Source organism: Thalassophryne amazonica, chromosome 10 (assembly GCF_902500255.1).
Source record: "Thalassophryne amazonica chromosome 10, fThaAma1.1, whole genome shotgun sequence".
Taxonomy (NCBI): domain Eukaryota; kingdom Metazoa; phylum Chordata; class Actinopteri; order Batrachoidiformes; family Batrachoididae; genus Thalassophryne; species Thalassophryne amazonica.
This window is the reverse complement of record NC_047112.1, coordinates 31,442,867-31,459,117: the sequence shown is the minus strand read 5'-3', so window position 1 is coordinate 31,459,117 and position 16,251 is coordinate 31,442,867. Positions and strand designations below refer to the sequence as shown.

The 16,251-nt window shown below is 40.1% G+C and overlaps 1 protein-coding gene across 2 annotated transcripts in view; it reads right to left on the bottom strand.

Annotated features, from left to right (window-relative positions):
* The window catches only part of faf1 (Fas (TNFRSF6) associated factor 1), a 205,743-nt gene extending 204,204 nt beyond the window's left edge, over positions 1–1,539 (bottom strand). For both annotated transcript variants that reach the window (XM_034179711.1, XM_034179712.1), the window contains exons 1-2: positions 1,382–1,539; positions 1,188–1,297 (exon numbers count right to left, since the gene is read on the bottom strand). In XM_034179711.1, the coding sequence (XP_034035602.1) occupies positions 1,188–1,247 (60 nt within the window). In that variant the 5' untranslated portion in view covers positions 1,248–1,297; positions 1,382–1,539. The remainder of the gene's footprint in view (positions 1–1,187; positions 1,298–1,381) is intronic.
* Positions 1,540–16,251: the final 14,712 nt, after the last annotated feature.

The window sequence follows — 16,251 nt, the reverse complement described above, 5'->3', positions numbered from 1 at the left end:
CCTGCTGCAGCGTGTGCAAACCTGGTGAAAAACTACAGGAAACGTTTGACCTCTGTAATTGCAAACAAAGGCTACTGCACCAAATATTAACACTGATTTTCATAGGTGTTGCAATACTTATTTGCAGCAGTAACATACAAATAAATTATTTAAAAAATCATACATTGTGATTTCGGATTTTTTTTTTTTTTTAGATTATGTCTCTCACAGTGGACATGCACCTAAGATGAAAATTTCAGACCCCTCCATGATTTCTTAGTGGGAGAACTTGCAAAATCGCTGGGTGTTCAAATACTTATTTTCCTCACTGTATATGTGTTGTTTTTAATTCTGAAGTGTGCCATTATTACGGTAAACAAGTAATAGTTGTGGATTAATTGCTGTATCTTGTCTGTGGTATTTGGAGTGTGGACGCAATTTCGTTGTTATTGCACTCATGTAATGACAATGACAATAAATCATAAATCAGCTTCTTAGAGGGACAAGTGGCGTTCAGCCACATGAGACTGAGCAAAAAAATGGGTAATTGTGACAGTAGTTAAGAAGAAAGCAGACATGCAAACTCCAGCCATATTGTTTAACCCTGCAGCAAGCTGGTGTTTGGGTCCCATGACCACTGACCTGGAAGTGCGATAGGCTTTCCCACGCATGTGCACTCGAAACTGTGAGATGGCTTATTATACTTTTACAACTATGTTTTTATTTTAGCTGGTCAGTCATTTCACTGTGGGATATAGTGAAGCTATTTTTCTTCACCTATGTTTTTTTTTTTAACTGTGGGTGGAAATATATTTTTCTAATGATCTGTCCTATGAATCTGTTATATTGAAGACATTTTAAAGTTAGACAAGACCCCTGGTAGCTTCGTAAACAATGAATGTGAGTTATTTCTTTTACCCTTGCTCCAACAAACAAACACACACAAACATGAGAGCCAATGTTTAGATTGTTTAGCATTCGACACTTTTGATCTAGCTAACAGGTAGCTATATGGCTAATAACTTTAAATTTCCTGTCTGAGTTATGACAACAGTTTACAAGCTCCCACTTTGTTAGCTCAATCTGCTAGCCGCAGAGAGCTCAGCCTCTGTCTGTGGTGTCCCGATGACAGTTCACCCCTAAATCAATACCAGCAGACAGGTTAGATAACTAACTACTGAAGATGTGGGAGAGGGCGAGAGTCGCACCTGAAAGTCAGCCAGAATCATTTCTCTGTCCATGCTGCTGTCGCTGCTGTCGGAGGCCATGGCAATGACTGGCTAAAAGCTTCTTCCACCGGCTCTCGTCGCTTTCACGCCTAACACAGAGACACACGACACTAATAAAATACTTTACTCTAGAGTAGAGGAGAGAGAGAAGACGGTGGATTAAAAATACTAACCTTTATTGGGATTTAGCGGCTTCAGTTAGCCACAGTTCGCAAAAATAACGCTACAGAATACAGTTATTCCATATCATTATTGAGCTAGTACCCCTGATTCACGGCTAACGTAAAGTGAAAGCAGATGTCGTGAATTCCTGAGCGGAAGACGCGGTGATGCAGTGTCCGAAATAGCGACCTTGTTCACGAATTCTACGTAATAAACACTTAGTAGTTTGCTATACAGTTATCAGATATTTAGAGATTTACATTTTATCATCCGTTTGTGTCATACCCAACGGATTAAAGCACTGCATAAGGGGATTTCTAAACACAGACATTCTTAATATGTAGTGATTGAAGTACAGTGGCAATCCCACCCCTGCCACATTTCTCCATGTAATGTGGAGTTGCGTCAGGAAGGGCATCCGGCGTAAACCTGTGCCAAATCAACATGCAGATCCACCTTGGATTTGCTGTGGCGACCCCGAGTGCAAACAAGGGAGCAGCCGAAGGGACTTACTGAAGTACAGCAATGATTAAAGTACTTTAACCCATAACTACAGTACAAAAGCAAGTTCAGACACTACTCAAGCAACAAAAATACCAGCTACGTACTAAGCAACATTATGGACATCCTGTGCCAAATATGAAATCCAATGCAACATTTACTTATTTTTCATTGTTACTTAAAGCCACAGTGTGTAGGATTTGGGTGCATTTATTCACAGAAGTGGAATATAACATTCATAACCATCAGTTCATTAGTATTATTACTTGCAACAACAGATAGATGTGTTTTCAAAAGTTTAGAATCAGGGAGATGACAGCAGCCATGTTGAGTACAGCAGTCCAAAACAGACTTACTCTGTCTTTTTTATTTTGTCCCATGCCTGACAGGCCGACGTAACAAGGAGAAGAATCAGTGGTTGCATGCCTATACACTCTCTACTGGTCGGTAGTGCAGGATAACAAGTTTGAAAACCCTAATTTTTGTGAAATGAACGATTATATGTGACAAAGGCCAGCAGGAGTTGCTGTGCATGTACGTAGTAGTCAACAGGCCTCACTCCCCCGACAGCGAAAGGATACTCTGGCCGCTTAGGCTGGTCTGGTCAGAGCATCTGCCTCCCATGTTGGAGACCGTGAGTTCACATCCTGGGGGGAGTGAGTGAGAGGAGTCAAAAACACAAGACAGAGCAAGCCGCTACATTGGTGCTGTGACCCAGATGCGATTGAGGTTCAAGGGAAGGGTGATTGTGACGGAGGCCAGCAGGAGTCTCTGTGCATGTTTGTAGTCAATAGGCCTCACTCCCCCGACAGCCAAATGATACTCTGGCGTCTCAGGCCAGAGCCCGGGTTTTTAGCTGGCTGGTCAGAGTGTCTGCCTCCCATTCGCCCTATTGAGATATCCCATAATCCCTTGCGCACCAGAGAGGATCAGCAGTTTAAATAACTCGGAGAAACCACATGACAACAATTACAAATGAGCATTATACTACCAAAATGTAACTTTTTATGCTTCTCATTACGCTAATAAGAGACTGAATCCATGAGACCCTGAAAACTAGCTAAAACAAATACAGTGGTCCCTCGCTATAACGCGGTTCACCTTTCGCGGCCTCGCAGTTTTGCAGATTTTTTTTTTTTTTTTTTTTACAGAGCATTGTGTTCTGCGGCCTCATCAAGCAGGCCGGTCGCGGCACCGCGGAGGGAGAGCATGCGCATTGTGTTCTGCGTGTCTGTTTATAAGAATCTTCTCGCCCAGAAGAAAAAAGAGCGCCAACAACTACCCATAACTGTGTTCTTCACTCGGAAAAAGACACCTGCAGTGAGGTGTCACTGGAAAAAGACGCGACAGCGGAGCGTCGTCAGGACGAAGAGGCGCGATCAGAGGAACTCTGAAATACTGGTCAGTCACTATTAATAATTTCTTATGTGTCCAACCTCGTAGGTTGATCGTTAAAATTAAATTTGTTAGTTCTAAAGGCCATCATAATTACACTCAACAAAAATATAAATGCAACACTTTTGGTTTTGCTCCCATTTTGTATGAGATGAACTCAAAGATCTAAATCTTTTTCCACATACACAATATCACCATTTCTCTCAAATATTGTTCACAAACCAGTCTAAATCTGTGATAGTGAGCACTTCTCCTTTGCTGAGATAATCCATCCCACCTCACAGGTGTGCCATATCAAGATGCTGATTAGACACCATGATTAGTGCACAGGTGTGCCTTAGACTGTCCACAATAAAAGGCCACTCTGAAAGGTGCAGTTTTATCACACAGCACAATGCCACAGATGTCGCAAGATTTGAGGGAGCGTGCAGTTGGCATGCTGACAGCAGGAATGTCAACCAGAGCTATTGCTCGTGTATTGAATGTTCATGTCTCTACCATAAGCCGTCTCCAAAGGCGTTTCAGAGAATTTGGCAGTACATCCAACCAGCCTCACAACCGCAGACCACCTGTAACCACACCAGCCCAGGACCTCCACATCCAGCATGTTCACCTCCAAGATCGTCTGAGACCAGCCACTCAGACAGCTGCTGAAACAATCGGTTTGCATAACCAAAGAATTTCTGCACAAACTGTCAGAAACCGTCTCAGGGAAGCTCATCTGCATGCTCGTCGTCCTCATCGGGGTCTCGACCTGACTCCAGTTCGTGGTCGTAACCGACTTGAGTGGGCAAATGCTCACATTCGCTGGCGTTTGGCACGTTGGAGAGGTGTTCTCTTCACGGATGATGCGAAGGAGATGTGTTGCACTGCATGAGGCAAATGGTGGTCACACCGGATACTGACTGGTATCCCCCTCCAATAAAACAAAACTGCACCTTTCAGAGTGGCCTTTTATTGTGGGCAGTCTAAGGCACACCTGTGCACTAATCATGGTGTCTAATCAGCATCTTGGTATGGCACACCTGTGAGGTGGGATGGATTATCTCAGCAAAGGAGAAGTGCTCACTATCACAGATTTAGACTGGTTTGTGAACAATATTTGAGGGAAATGGTGATATTGTGTATGTGGAAAAAGTTTTAGATCTTTGAGTTCATCTCATACAAAATGGGAGCAAAACCAAAAGTGTTGCGTTTATATTTTTGTTGAGTATATTTATAGGAAAACTGTTATGTGTCGACGCGGGTTGAGGAGCGGACCTGCGTCTGACGGAACCCAGCACTAAAATAACCAGAAAGCGGTTCCAATAACAAAACAATTTATTTTTTCCACCCTCTGGTGCATAACAAAGTGTATGAACAAAAGATGCGTCAGTCTGGTGGAGTGAAGGCTGGCACGCTCTCCAGCGCCTAAAAGGATCGAAGCCCAGCGCTTCTGGACTCACTTTACCGCCAAACACCCCCCAGGTGGACACGACAAACCGACTCTCTGCGAAGGATAGAAAAGGTGAGGTAAGTCAGCAGCTACAACCAATATCCTTCAAAAGGCACACACTATCAGCAACACATTCAGGTCTGTATTTAAGCTTTATGTAAATGAGCAGCTTCTCACAACAGGTGGAGGATTACCACTCCGCACGCCACGGCAGTGAGAAGCGAGCTGCACAATTCTCATCACAATTCAAATCTACTGCATAACAAAATACCAAGTTACTATCAACAATTAGTCAAACAATTAATCACCTCAGATGTGTGCTGACAGCATGTGTCCCTCACCCTTCTTCCTTCACGGGCTCGATGTGTCAAACCCAGGCGCGGTCCTCAGCGTCTCACAAACGAACATCACAAGGTTGAGTTCCCAGCAATTCTGCTTGAATCACACATGGCTTAAATGCAGAACGCCATCCAATTATCTGCTTCAGCTGAAAGTCTTTAAGGTTGCACTTGAGCACCATTCACAGGTGCTGCACATAACGCTGATGAGGGTGAAGGACTCTTCAGCCAGCACCTTCTCCACAGACAAATCAGTTTTCATACCACCTGGAGAGCAAAGAAAAGAAAAAACACCAAAATGTCCAGCCACACCCCCCCAACACACAACAAAAACGTTCTATTTTTATTTCTCAAACAAATGTTTGGGCCTGAAAACAGGTTGGTCTTATTTTTCTACTAAGGTTTGAACTTTGAGAGTGTTTACACACAAGAGAAAAGTGAGAAAATGTTAATGCCTGTTTGAGAAAAGTGTATAAAGTGTGTAGGGAGGGTTTTTACAGCCTTAAAACGTCTATAATAATTGTAAAAAATAACGCTGACTACTTCGCAGATTTCGCCTATTGCGGGTTATTTTTAGAACGTAACTCCCATGATAAACGAGGGACCACTGTATTCCAAATAATCGCTCTGCTACATTTAACCTGCGTGGATCTTCATGAATGCAAACCGAATTTCTGACATCTTATATATAATAGTCTGGAACAAACAGGACAAAAGGCTGTAAAGGACAATAAGCAGGGCATTAAAGAGCAAACTTCACTTTCCTGCAGAACGACATGAACAGGAAGCGATCGCAGCTCACAGCTATTCCCATTGAAAATAATGGAGAAACAACCTGAGCTTCTCGCATGTTTACATAAAAAAAACACAATAACAACGTGTATAAACCCAGATAATATATTCACGAGAGTTTTAGGCACAATATACAAAGAGTTTTATGTTGAGATGTTAATGCTGTTGTCAGTGTGCTTCAGTTAAATTGCAGCCTGATCAGAGCGTCTCAATGCATTTCTCAATGTTAATGACATCTCACAGAGCTGCAACCTCTATGAGATTTTGTGGGAATTGAGACCTCAATAGGGCGAATCCTGGAGATCATGAGTTTGCATCTCAAGGGGATGCAGAACAAGCCGCTACATATACATATTACTTATCACAAGAGAAGGCAAGGGAGCATGAATCCCCATCACCAAAGATGCAAAAATGTGAAGAGAAATGTTAACATGGCTGGCAAATGCAATCTGCAATCTCACTACTACATGACACTAAATTTGACATACTGTAACTTAGTATTGTTTATGAATCAAACTAACCCTAGTCATTTCACTTGTGATTTATTATGTTTCAACAGCAGAGGGGGCAAATCAACTGTAATGTTTTTGAAACAATTAGCAGTTGTTAATGTCAGAGTGTCTTCTGATGTGTGTGTCCGATGTCTTCCTTTTTATACAGACTCAGGAAAAATGTTATGAAACATAAGTGTTAGATTTTGAAATATTCAGGACTGATGACCAATAGTATTTCCTATCTCCATTGTGCAATAAAGAAGAAAAGCTTTGGTATCATCTCCAGCCCTACGTTTTATATATTCTTTCATTTTGGTCTTACTTTCCTGTCCTGTTGTATATTTCATGTTGTACTTCCTCATGTATCATGTTTCATTTACTGGTTCCTAGCTTAACTTGTTAGCTGACACTCACGTGAAGGTGGGGATCTCTACCAACCACCATACAGGTGGCAGAGACATCTAGGATATTACTGTGACTGGGCAACATATCTTTGTGGCTACAGCCATGGTGAGGTTCAAACACGAGATTGCTCATACTTCAGACCAAGGCTCTACCAGGTCAGCCAAAGGGGAATTTTGTTGAATATTTGTACAACATATATAAATATGAGGAGCTTTGAAAAAAATTGTGTCTGTTTAGAAGTGAGTAGATTGTTTATCAATCTGATAAAACTGATTTTACAGTTTATTACATTTTCATACTAAAGCCCCTTTCACACCAGGCCTGCGCAGAGTTGCGTAATGCGGCATATCGACTATGCCGAGCTTACGTTGCCCTACGCTGGCCTATGTGGCAATCCGCTGACGGACGCAAAGGGGTCTGCAAAATGGACGCAAAACAATTAAACATGTTTAATTTTTTTAAACATTTCATTTTTTCTCGTATGTTCAGTGTAGAGCACTGTTATGCAGAAAGTACTCAGTTTTTACGCAACACTACACTGCTATGCGCCATGTCTATGCAATAGTACACTACCCTACGCCAGTCCGGTGAAAATTCCTTTTAGGTTTTTTTTGTTATCAATATATATCTGCATTGTTAGATTTTATTCATCCTGCTGGACTCTATTATTGATGCTGGACTTTGTTGTTCCTGGACTGCAGGACTGCTTTAATTACTGCAAAATGCCATGAAGGAAAGGCAAAGGTCGTGTTTGAGGCAACAAAACCAAAAAATCTTCTCCTGCTCCTTCTTCGCATGCTTCCAGTGATAAAGATGAGCAATGACCTGCACCACCATCTGAACATAGTGATGCAGCAGGCAGTGAAGTTTCAAAACCATGGAAGAAGAAGAAGAGGCAGACCAAGCTTCCCCCTTTAAAGTTTTGCCTAACCAGGAGAGGCTGGGCATTATGGGCATCCACATGCTGGAGAATTGCAGCTTTTTGCTGAGGACTTAACTACCCCATGATCATCTTCTGCTTGTGTTATTACAACAGTCCACTGTAATTCCAACAGCAGTGATGTAGCATGAGTGGAATGAGAGGCAGAAAACTAGGTTTATATAGCGGCAAGAGCTATATACATGGCAGTAAGCATATAGCAAGCAAACGTGCACAACTGTAAGCAAGCCTTCATACACTTTACACAAGACCTACGTACGTGGTCTATTATATAATAAACCGACCCTTTTATTATTTTTTTAACTATATGGATTTGAATGACATGCGATTCCACCAATCATGCTTGAACCCTCGTGCGCATGCGTGAGTTTTTTCACGCGTGTCGGTGACGTCATTTCCCTGTGGGCAGGCCTTGAGTGAGATGTGGTCCCGCCCTCTCGGCTGAATTCCTTTGTTTCACATGCTGCTCGAGACGGCGCGCGTTGCTTTATCAAAATTTTTTCTGGACCTGTGAGGAATATCCGAGTGGACACTATTCGAGAAATTAAGCTGGATTTCGGTGAAAAGTTTAACAGCTGATGAGAGATTATGGGGTGTTTCTGTTGGTGTAAGGACTTCCCACGGAGCGGGACGTCGTGCAGCACTTCCAGGCGCCGTCGTCGGCCTGTTTCGACCTGAAAACATCCTAATTTAAGGCTTAATTCACCCAGGACGTCGTGAGAGAACAGAGAAGATTCAGAAGAGGCCGGCATGAGGACTTTATCCGGACATTCCACTGTTTAAGGACATTTTTTAATGAAAGACGTGCGCGCAAATTATCTAAGTCGTTTCCGTGACGACTCGGCGAATCTGTGTGTGCCGCAACAGGAAAAACACCTCCGTGTTGAAAACCATTTGTAAAATTCAGTCGGCTTTTGATGGCTTTCAACAAGTGAGTAACTGAGAAATTGTTTAACAGCTTGGGCATGTTCCAACTTGCCCGTTAAGGTTTTCAACGGAGGTGTTTTTCCTATCGCGACCCCCAGCGGTCGGGTCCGGCCCGACATGCGACTCTGCTCGCACGTTCCTTCATTACAAAATGTCCGTTAACAATGGAATGTCTGAATAAACTCATGCCGACTTCTTCTGAAAGTTCTCTGTTCTCTGACGACTTACTGGGTCAACAGAGCCTGAAATGTGGAAGTTTTCAACTTGAAACGGTGAGACACTGCTGCCTTGAAGCGCAGATCGCCATCAGGCGCCGTGGGCCGTCCTTAAAGCGACAGTTACAGACCAAAATCTCTCATCAGCCGTTAAAATTTTTACCGAAAACCAGCTGAATTTATCGAATGGTGTCCACTCAGTTGTGCCTTACAGTTTTGAAAAATTTTTTATCAAACAAAGCAGCAGTCTGAGCCATTCCTAAACAATGAAAAAACGATGAGAGGGTGGGCCACTCCTCACTCAAAGACTGCCCACAGACGAATGATGTAACCGACAGGCGTGAAAAAACTCTTGCATGCCCACGAGGGTTCAAGCATGTCTGATGTAATCACACGTGATTCAAATCCATATGGTTTTTGAAAAAAATAATAAGGTCGGATACTTTTCTAATAGACCTCGTATATGTATGCAATCCTGCATGTAGTTAGACCAGTTCCATATGCTGTAGGTATGTGGTGCCTATGTACAAGGTATGCAACCATATGCTAGGGTGACCATATTTTGATCACCGAAAACAAGGACACTCTGCACGGCAATGAGATACTCAAATGAAACTCAAAGTTTACACAAAGATGCTCAAAAATGAAAAACAGTGGTAACCAGGACATTTTCATCACTTTCTAAATAAGAAATGGCCACAACAGGACGTGAAAACAAGACATGTCCTAGGAAAACAGGACATTTGGTCACCCTATACACCATTGTACACCAGCCTATGCATAACCTATGCAGGGACTATGCCAAATCTGCACGTAGCAACATTTTTGTCACAAGTACGCAGCCTAATTCTAGCATACTCAATAATACAACTCTACGTAGGCCCCTTGTGAAAGGGGCTTAACTCATACTATGTGACATACCCAGTCTTGCGCTTTTTTTGGCTCTGATCACAAAATGAGTCACATTTTCGTGGCGCACTTTTTCTTTTTCTATGACTATTTCTAACCCTATCTCTTCCCCTAACTTAACTATAACCCCCACAGATGTGGCATGAGATTGGGTTGCATAAAAAAGGAAAAGATCTGTTTGGGCACCATTTTAGGAGTTGGTCATCTGAGTACTTGGTACTACATCCCCCTAAAATTCACCTTATAACCAAAATAATAACAACTAACCACCATTTCCACTGGCCAGTGTGCATTCAATAATACTATCTATTGAAAAAGGAAACAAATAAAATTTATATGTATATATATCTTAATCATATAAATTTAACAAAGAATTTACCTTGTAATCAGATACCACAGTCACAGTTTAACACAGGAAGAGACAATATTTTTTGTGCATCCAGAGAATGCAAGTGCTAGTCACAGGGAAAATGAAAACAGGTTACATTGTCTCGTGCCAACAAAAGAACACAACTGTTTGTTTAGATATTATTATTATTATTATTATTATTATAACAATCATTTATTCCTTTTAAATTCAGTATTTATTGTGTAAAGGTATTATGGAACTGCAGTCTATTTAAAGTACAAACATATCTTTATATCCAGGGTAATCACCAAGGTTAATTTAACACTGAAAAGAGTGGACACATATAGACACTTCCTAGTGTTAATTTAACACAGGCAGTTTTGCTGTGTAGTTACATGACATAGTTGGTGACGCACGCAGGAATGTCTGTACTTCCTGTATGTGGTCCCCTTTTTTAAGAGACCAAATATAATTGGGTAAGTTATTATTCTGCTCCTCCATGGCCAAGGAGGTGTGTGTTGTTCATTCAATGTTGCATTAGAAAGTACACAGATAAATTGTTTGATTTCAAGTTACACTGATATTGGGAAGGTGTTTCTGATAGTTATTGACATGAAGCCCAAAGAGGTATCACTAACAAGGAAGTGACCTATTCAAGTGACTAAATAAATTACGATGATGTTACACTTTCAAAAAGAATGAAGGCACTTACGACAGTGTAAGTAAGGACTTCCTGGATCCCAAAGATGCCATGGAATACGTCCGGCGTAACATTCTTCCCTCTGCTCCTGAAGATGAGACTTAGAGGTACTTTGACTGTATATTATTACATTCTAGAAGCTTTATAATGCGTGTGTGATTGAATGGAATTTTTTTTTTTTTACGTCTCTGTGTATGTGAAGCATGTTTGTAAGTTCGTATCTGACACACCGCGGGCTTGTTAATTGTCGTATTCATCATTTGTCTGCAGGGCGTGTGATTATATCACGTTTTTGTTTCTTTTTGTTAGGTTACACAGCCTGTAGAGGACAGGATTGTGTTTGTAGCTACTTTTACATAGTGGCTAGGGACATTAACCCACTTTTTTGCATTAAGTTTTATCTAAGTGATGTTAGTTATCTTGTTTTTATGCGTTCAGATCCTCATGTTCCCCGGGGATTTAATTTTCTATAAAAGAACAACAGAGCTATTGATGAGTGTATGGTTTATGTTAATCTTGTCAGGTCTCAGTACGTCTTATAAATATATAACGGATGACGTGTATATTGCAGCCTCATGCTTACTTTACTTTTTTTTTTTTTTAATTCTTGCCTCAGTCCACCTTCACATAGAAACTTTTCATACTATTCAAGTAGACATGTATCATATTCAAGGATCGATTACTTTTTTACACCTAAGGTGGAATTTCATAGAACTGAAGACATTTCAATAATGCCCATAACAATTTCAGACCATGCTCCGGTAGTCCTCCAGTGGGATATAGGTATGACATTGTCCACTAGGCAATGGAGACTTAATGCTTCTCTTATTAATGATAAAGGTTTTATTTCCCTTATTAGAGAAGAACTAAAAACTATTTAGAATTGAATAGAAAACCAGATATATCTCCAATTGTGCTGTGGGATTGCGCAAAGGCCTACTTGAGAGGTAGCATTATCTCCTATGCTACTGCCAAGAAAAGATACAATATTGCTAAACAAGTGGAATTAGAGAATAAAATTCAGAAATTGGAACATGATCATAAACACGGGTTAACATGTGATATAACAGAGCTAAGTACAGCACGTAGAGAACCTCAAGAATTGTTATCTGGAAAAATAGAGGGAAGCTTGAGATTAGCAAAACAACAGTATTATGAGTATGGAAATAGAGCTAGCAGACTCGTGACCTTTAAACTCTGGAAACAACAATCATCTAACATTGTCCAAAAGCTAAAATTGGGAAGTAAAACAATAGTAAAGCCCAAAGAGATATCGGAAACATTTGCTAAATTCTATGAAAAACTATATCAGGACACAGATACATGTCCAAATGATCATACTATAGCAGAGTATTTAGAAAATATTAATGTTACAGAGTTGTCTGAATCTGCAGCATCTGAATTAGATGAACCTATACAAGAATGGGAAATAAAACAGATGATTTCATCTCTTAAAAAACACAAGTGCCCTGGACCTGATGGGTATATAAATGAATTTTATAAATGTTTCTCTGAGGTACTTACCCCACTTCTCCTTGATGCTTATAGATATGCATTAGAAACCAAAACAATGGCTCCATCTTGGTTGGATGCAACAATAGTGGTCTTGCATAAAGAAGGCAAAGACCCTACAGATTGTAGTTCTTATAGACCCTTGTCTATGTTGAATGGTGATGTCCGCATTCTGACTACTATATTAGCACAACGGCTAAGTGGCATAGTTAATCAGATAGTTCATCCAGACCAGACTGGGTTTATAGCTGGTAGGCATTATGCAAATAACCTACATCGTTTACTTAATATTTTATCATATCAAAAGCAAAATCAATCATTAGCAACAGTGATTTCATTGGAGGCACAAAAGGCTTTTGACCGTGTGTCATGGAAATATTTAATTCAAACATTAAAAAGATTTAAATTTGGCCCTAAATTTGTTGATTGGGTTAGAACAATTTATTCTTCCCCGCAGGCAGCTACTAGAGTCAACAGCTTTAGATCAGCCAGGTTTAACTTGGAGCATGGATGCCGTCATGGGTGTCCATTATCACCCCTGTTATTTGCAATTAGTATCGAGCCATTGGCGCAACTCAGAGATAACGACAATATCAAAGGGATACAGATAGGTAAAGAAATACATAAAATTTCTTTGTATGCAGATGATGTGCTGTTGTATTTGACAGAGCCATCTACAACAATACCTTGCCTGTTGAATAAGATTTCTGAATATGGTTATTTATCAGGATATAAAATAAATATAGATAAGACTGTAGCCATGGATGTCTGTGGTGGTATTCCACTGGAGGTGAAGCAATGCAGCGGCTTTAAATGGCCTAAAGAGGGTATTAAGTACTTGGGTATTCATATCCCTCTCTCTTTAGATAATTTATATGATGCTAATTATTGAAAAATATTAAATATTATAAAAAGTGACTTAAACCGGTGGTCTGCACTGCCCATCTCTCTTCTTGGTCGTATTGAAACTATTCGTATGAATGTCCTTCCCAGGTTCTTATATTTATTTCAGATGCTGCCAATTGTGATATCCACTTCAGTATTTGAGGACATTGATAAAATTCTTTCAAAATTCATCTGGCAAGGTAAACGCCCTCGCATTAAATACAAAACATTACAAAGATTGAAAGAAGAGGGAGGGCTGGATCAGGTGACCCTGAACCATCCCTTAGTTATGCTGCTATAGACTTAGACTGCTGGGGGGTTCCCATAATGCATTGACTGTTTCTTTCTCTTTTTGCTCTGTATGCACCACTCTGCATTTAATCATTAGTGATTGATCTCTGCTCCCCTCCACAGCATGTCTTTTTCCCGGTTCTCTCCCTCAGCCCCAACCAGTCCCAGCAGAAGACTGCCCCTCCCTGAGCCTGGTTCTGCTGGAGGTTTCTTCCTGTTAAAAGGGAGTTTTTCCTTCCCACTGTTGCCAAGTGCTTGCTCACAGGGGGTCGTTTTGACCGTTGGGGTTTTTCCGTAATTATTGTATGGCTTTGCCTTACAATATAAAGCGCCTTGGGGCAACTGTTTGTTGTGATTTGGCGCTATATAAATAAAATTGATTTGAATTGATTTGATATGACTTAATCTTCCCAATTTAAGGTATTACTTTTGGGCTGCTCAATTAAAACCTTTAACGTCATGGTTATTAAATGATGATCAAACAAGATGGCTGAGTATTGAACAGACCATGTGTTCTGAACCGTTGCATGTATTGCCATTTTCTGACTTTCAAATCAAGAGAACAGCAAAATGGACCAAAGTCACCTTGGACATTTGGAAGAAAGTTAGAATGGCATTGAAATTGCCAACAAAGCTATCTGTATTACTAAGTATTGAGCATATTAAATCATTCAAACCAATTTTATTGGATAAGGGTTTTTTTAAAATGGGCTGACCATGGTATTATATATATTCATCATTTATTTGATAAAAATGGGCTCATGTCATTTGAGCAGCTGAAAAAATGATTTAAACTCCAGAAAAATGATTTTTTTTTTTAGATACTTGCAATTGCGATCCTTTTTAATGTCTCATAAGGAGTGGGGAAAGTTACTGAAACCCTCTGCAAAGACTTATTGATTCAAATACAAAAGGGAGGAGTTATGAAAATTATAACAAGATTGTACAAAATATTTGCATCTATCACTCAAATTAAATCTGTATTGGCCAAGCAAAAATGGGAGGCACAGGCGGCCCAAAATATATCTGATGAAATGTGGAAAGAGGCATGTATAGAGGCACATAGAACAACAAATTCAAACACTTGTGTTGGAGAAATTGTGGTACAGCAGTACCTCGTCATACACATATCTTTTGGACATGTCCAAAATTACTACCTTTTTGGGATGAGGTGTTCAAGACAGTCAACCAGATGTTTCATAGAGTGATTTCTAAGGATGTGACAGTGGCTCTACTCGGTATCACTCCAGCTTGTATACAGGGGCGAGCTGAGTCATATTTACTGAACATTCTTTTTACAGTAGCTCTGAAATGTATCACAATGAACCGGCTGTAATTGGAACCACCATCTCTTAATTTTTGGATTCAAAAAGTAACAGAAGTTTATCAGATGGAAAAAAATAACCTTTTCTCTAAGACTTGAAACACACATTTTTAAGCTGCGATGGAGTCCTTTTGAGATTATGTTCATATGATTCTGATTTGATTACAGAAAGTGCCTTTATAGAGTTGTTAATGTAAAAAATTATATTGCATATTGTGTGTGTGTGTGTGTGTGTGTGTGATTGTTGTGATCTGTAAAATTGATTTGATTGCTCTGTTGTTTCTAAATACTAATAAAATATAAGTTCTAAAAAAAAAAAAAGAATGAAGGCACAACTGAGCTCGGGAGCACAAACACAGTTGTTGTTCATGCCAAAAGAGTTCTTTATCCAGCAAAAACAAATCAATCAATCAATCAATCAAATTCTGCCTTTACAACAAAAACGCTTTTCAGGCACACGGTGTTAAATTTGGTCTTGTTTTTTTTATTTGTTTGATATGTTGTCTTTATGCTGCTGTGTTGTTGCTGAAATAAATAACCTGTTTAACTTAAATCACTTTTAAATTGCATGACTCATGTAGTGACCACAAAAATTTGTCTTAGCTTCATATTTGGTCAAATTAAACCTTTGTGAGAAACTGAAGCAGAGTCACAGTAAAGGCCAAATATAATGTAATGCTAAAATACCCTCGGCTGTATGAGCATAAAAATAGGAAACAGAATGTGACCTTTTGACCTCTTAAAATAGGTCAAGGTTAGCCATGTTTGTACTTGTCCAAGGTCTGTGTCCCAAGAATGGCCCCTGTGAATCTAAAGACCCTGGCAGTAATACGACTGGACTTATGCTGAGCACAGACGGACAGACACAAAGACTTTGCAATACCCGATGGCCATATTTTGCCCTTGGGTAAAAACACAGCATTCAGATCTTAGTAACCACTGAGGCCTGGTAGGAGACTTTGGTCACAAGAGACTCCAAGTCTGTAGTTCTTCCCATGAAATATTTTTCCTGGAAATAATTATTTTGACTTTTGACCAATCCAAGGTTTCTAACTGATACAGTACTGATGCTAATACTCTTAACATTAATCCTCATTAACACTAGGATTAGAAGTCTTCAACTGATTCAGAACGAGTTCTAACCAAGACAAGAATGCCTGGCTATATTACCGCAATTGTAGCCTCATTTCATTAGCTTCCTATTCATATTAAGGTTCCACTATTAACATATAAAATTATAAATAGTCAGGCCCCCTCTTAAATGGTAGACCCTGTAAAACATTATGTACCTTCTGAGGCCCTGGTTTGTCAGAATGCAAGATTACTTTATGTTCTGAAACTAAAAGAAAGAAGTCAACAGACTTCTTTTCTAGCAACATATCTTTGTGGCTCTAGGGTGGTTTAACAACAGACTTCTTAGTCTCAAGACCAGTGAAGTCAGCCAAAGGGGAATTCCCCACTAGCCAACC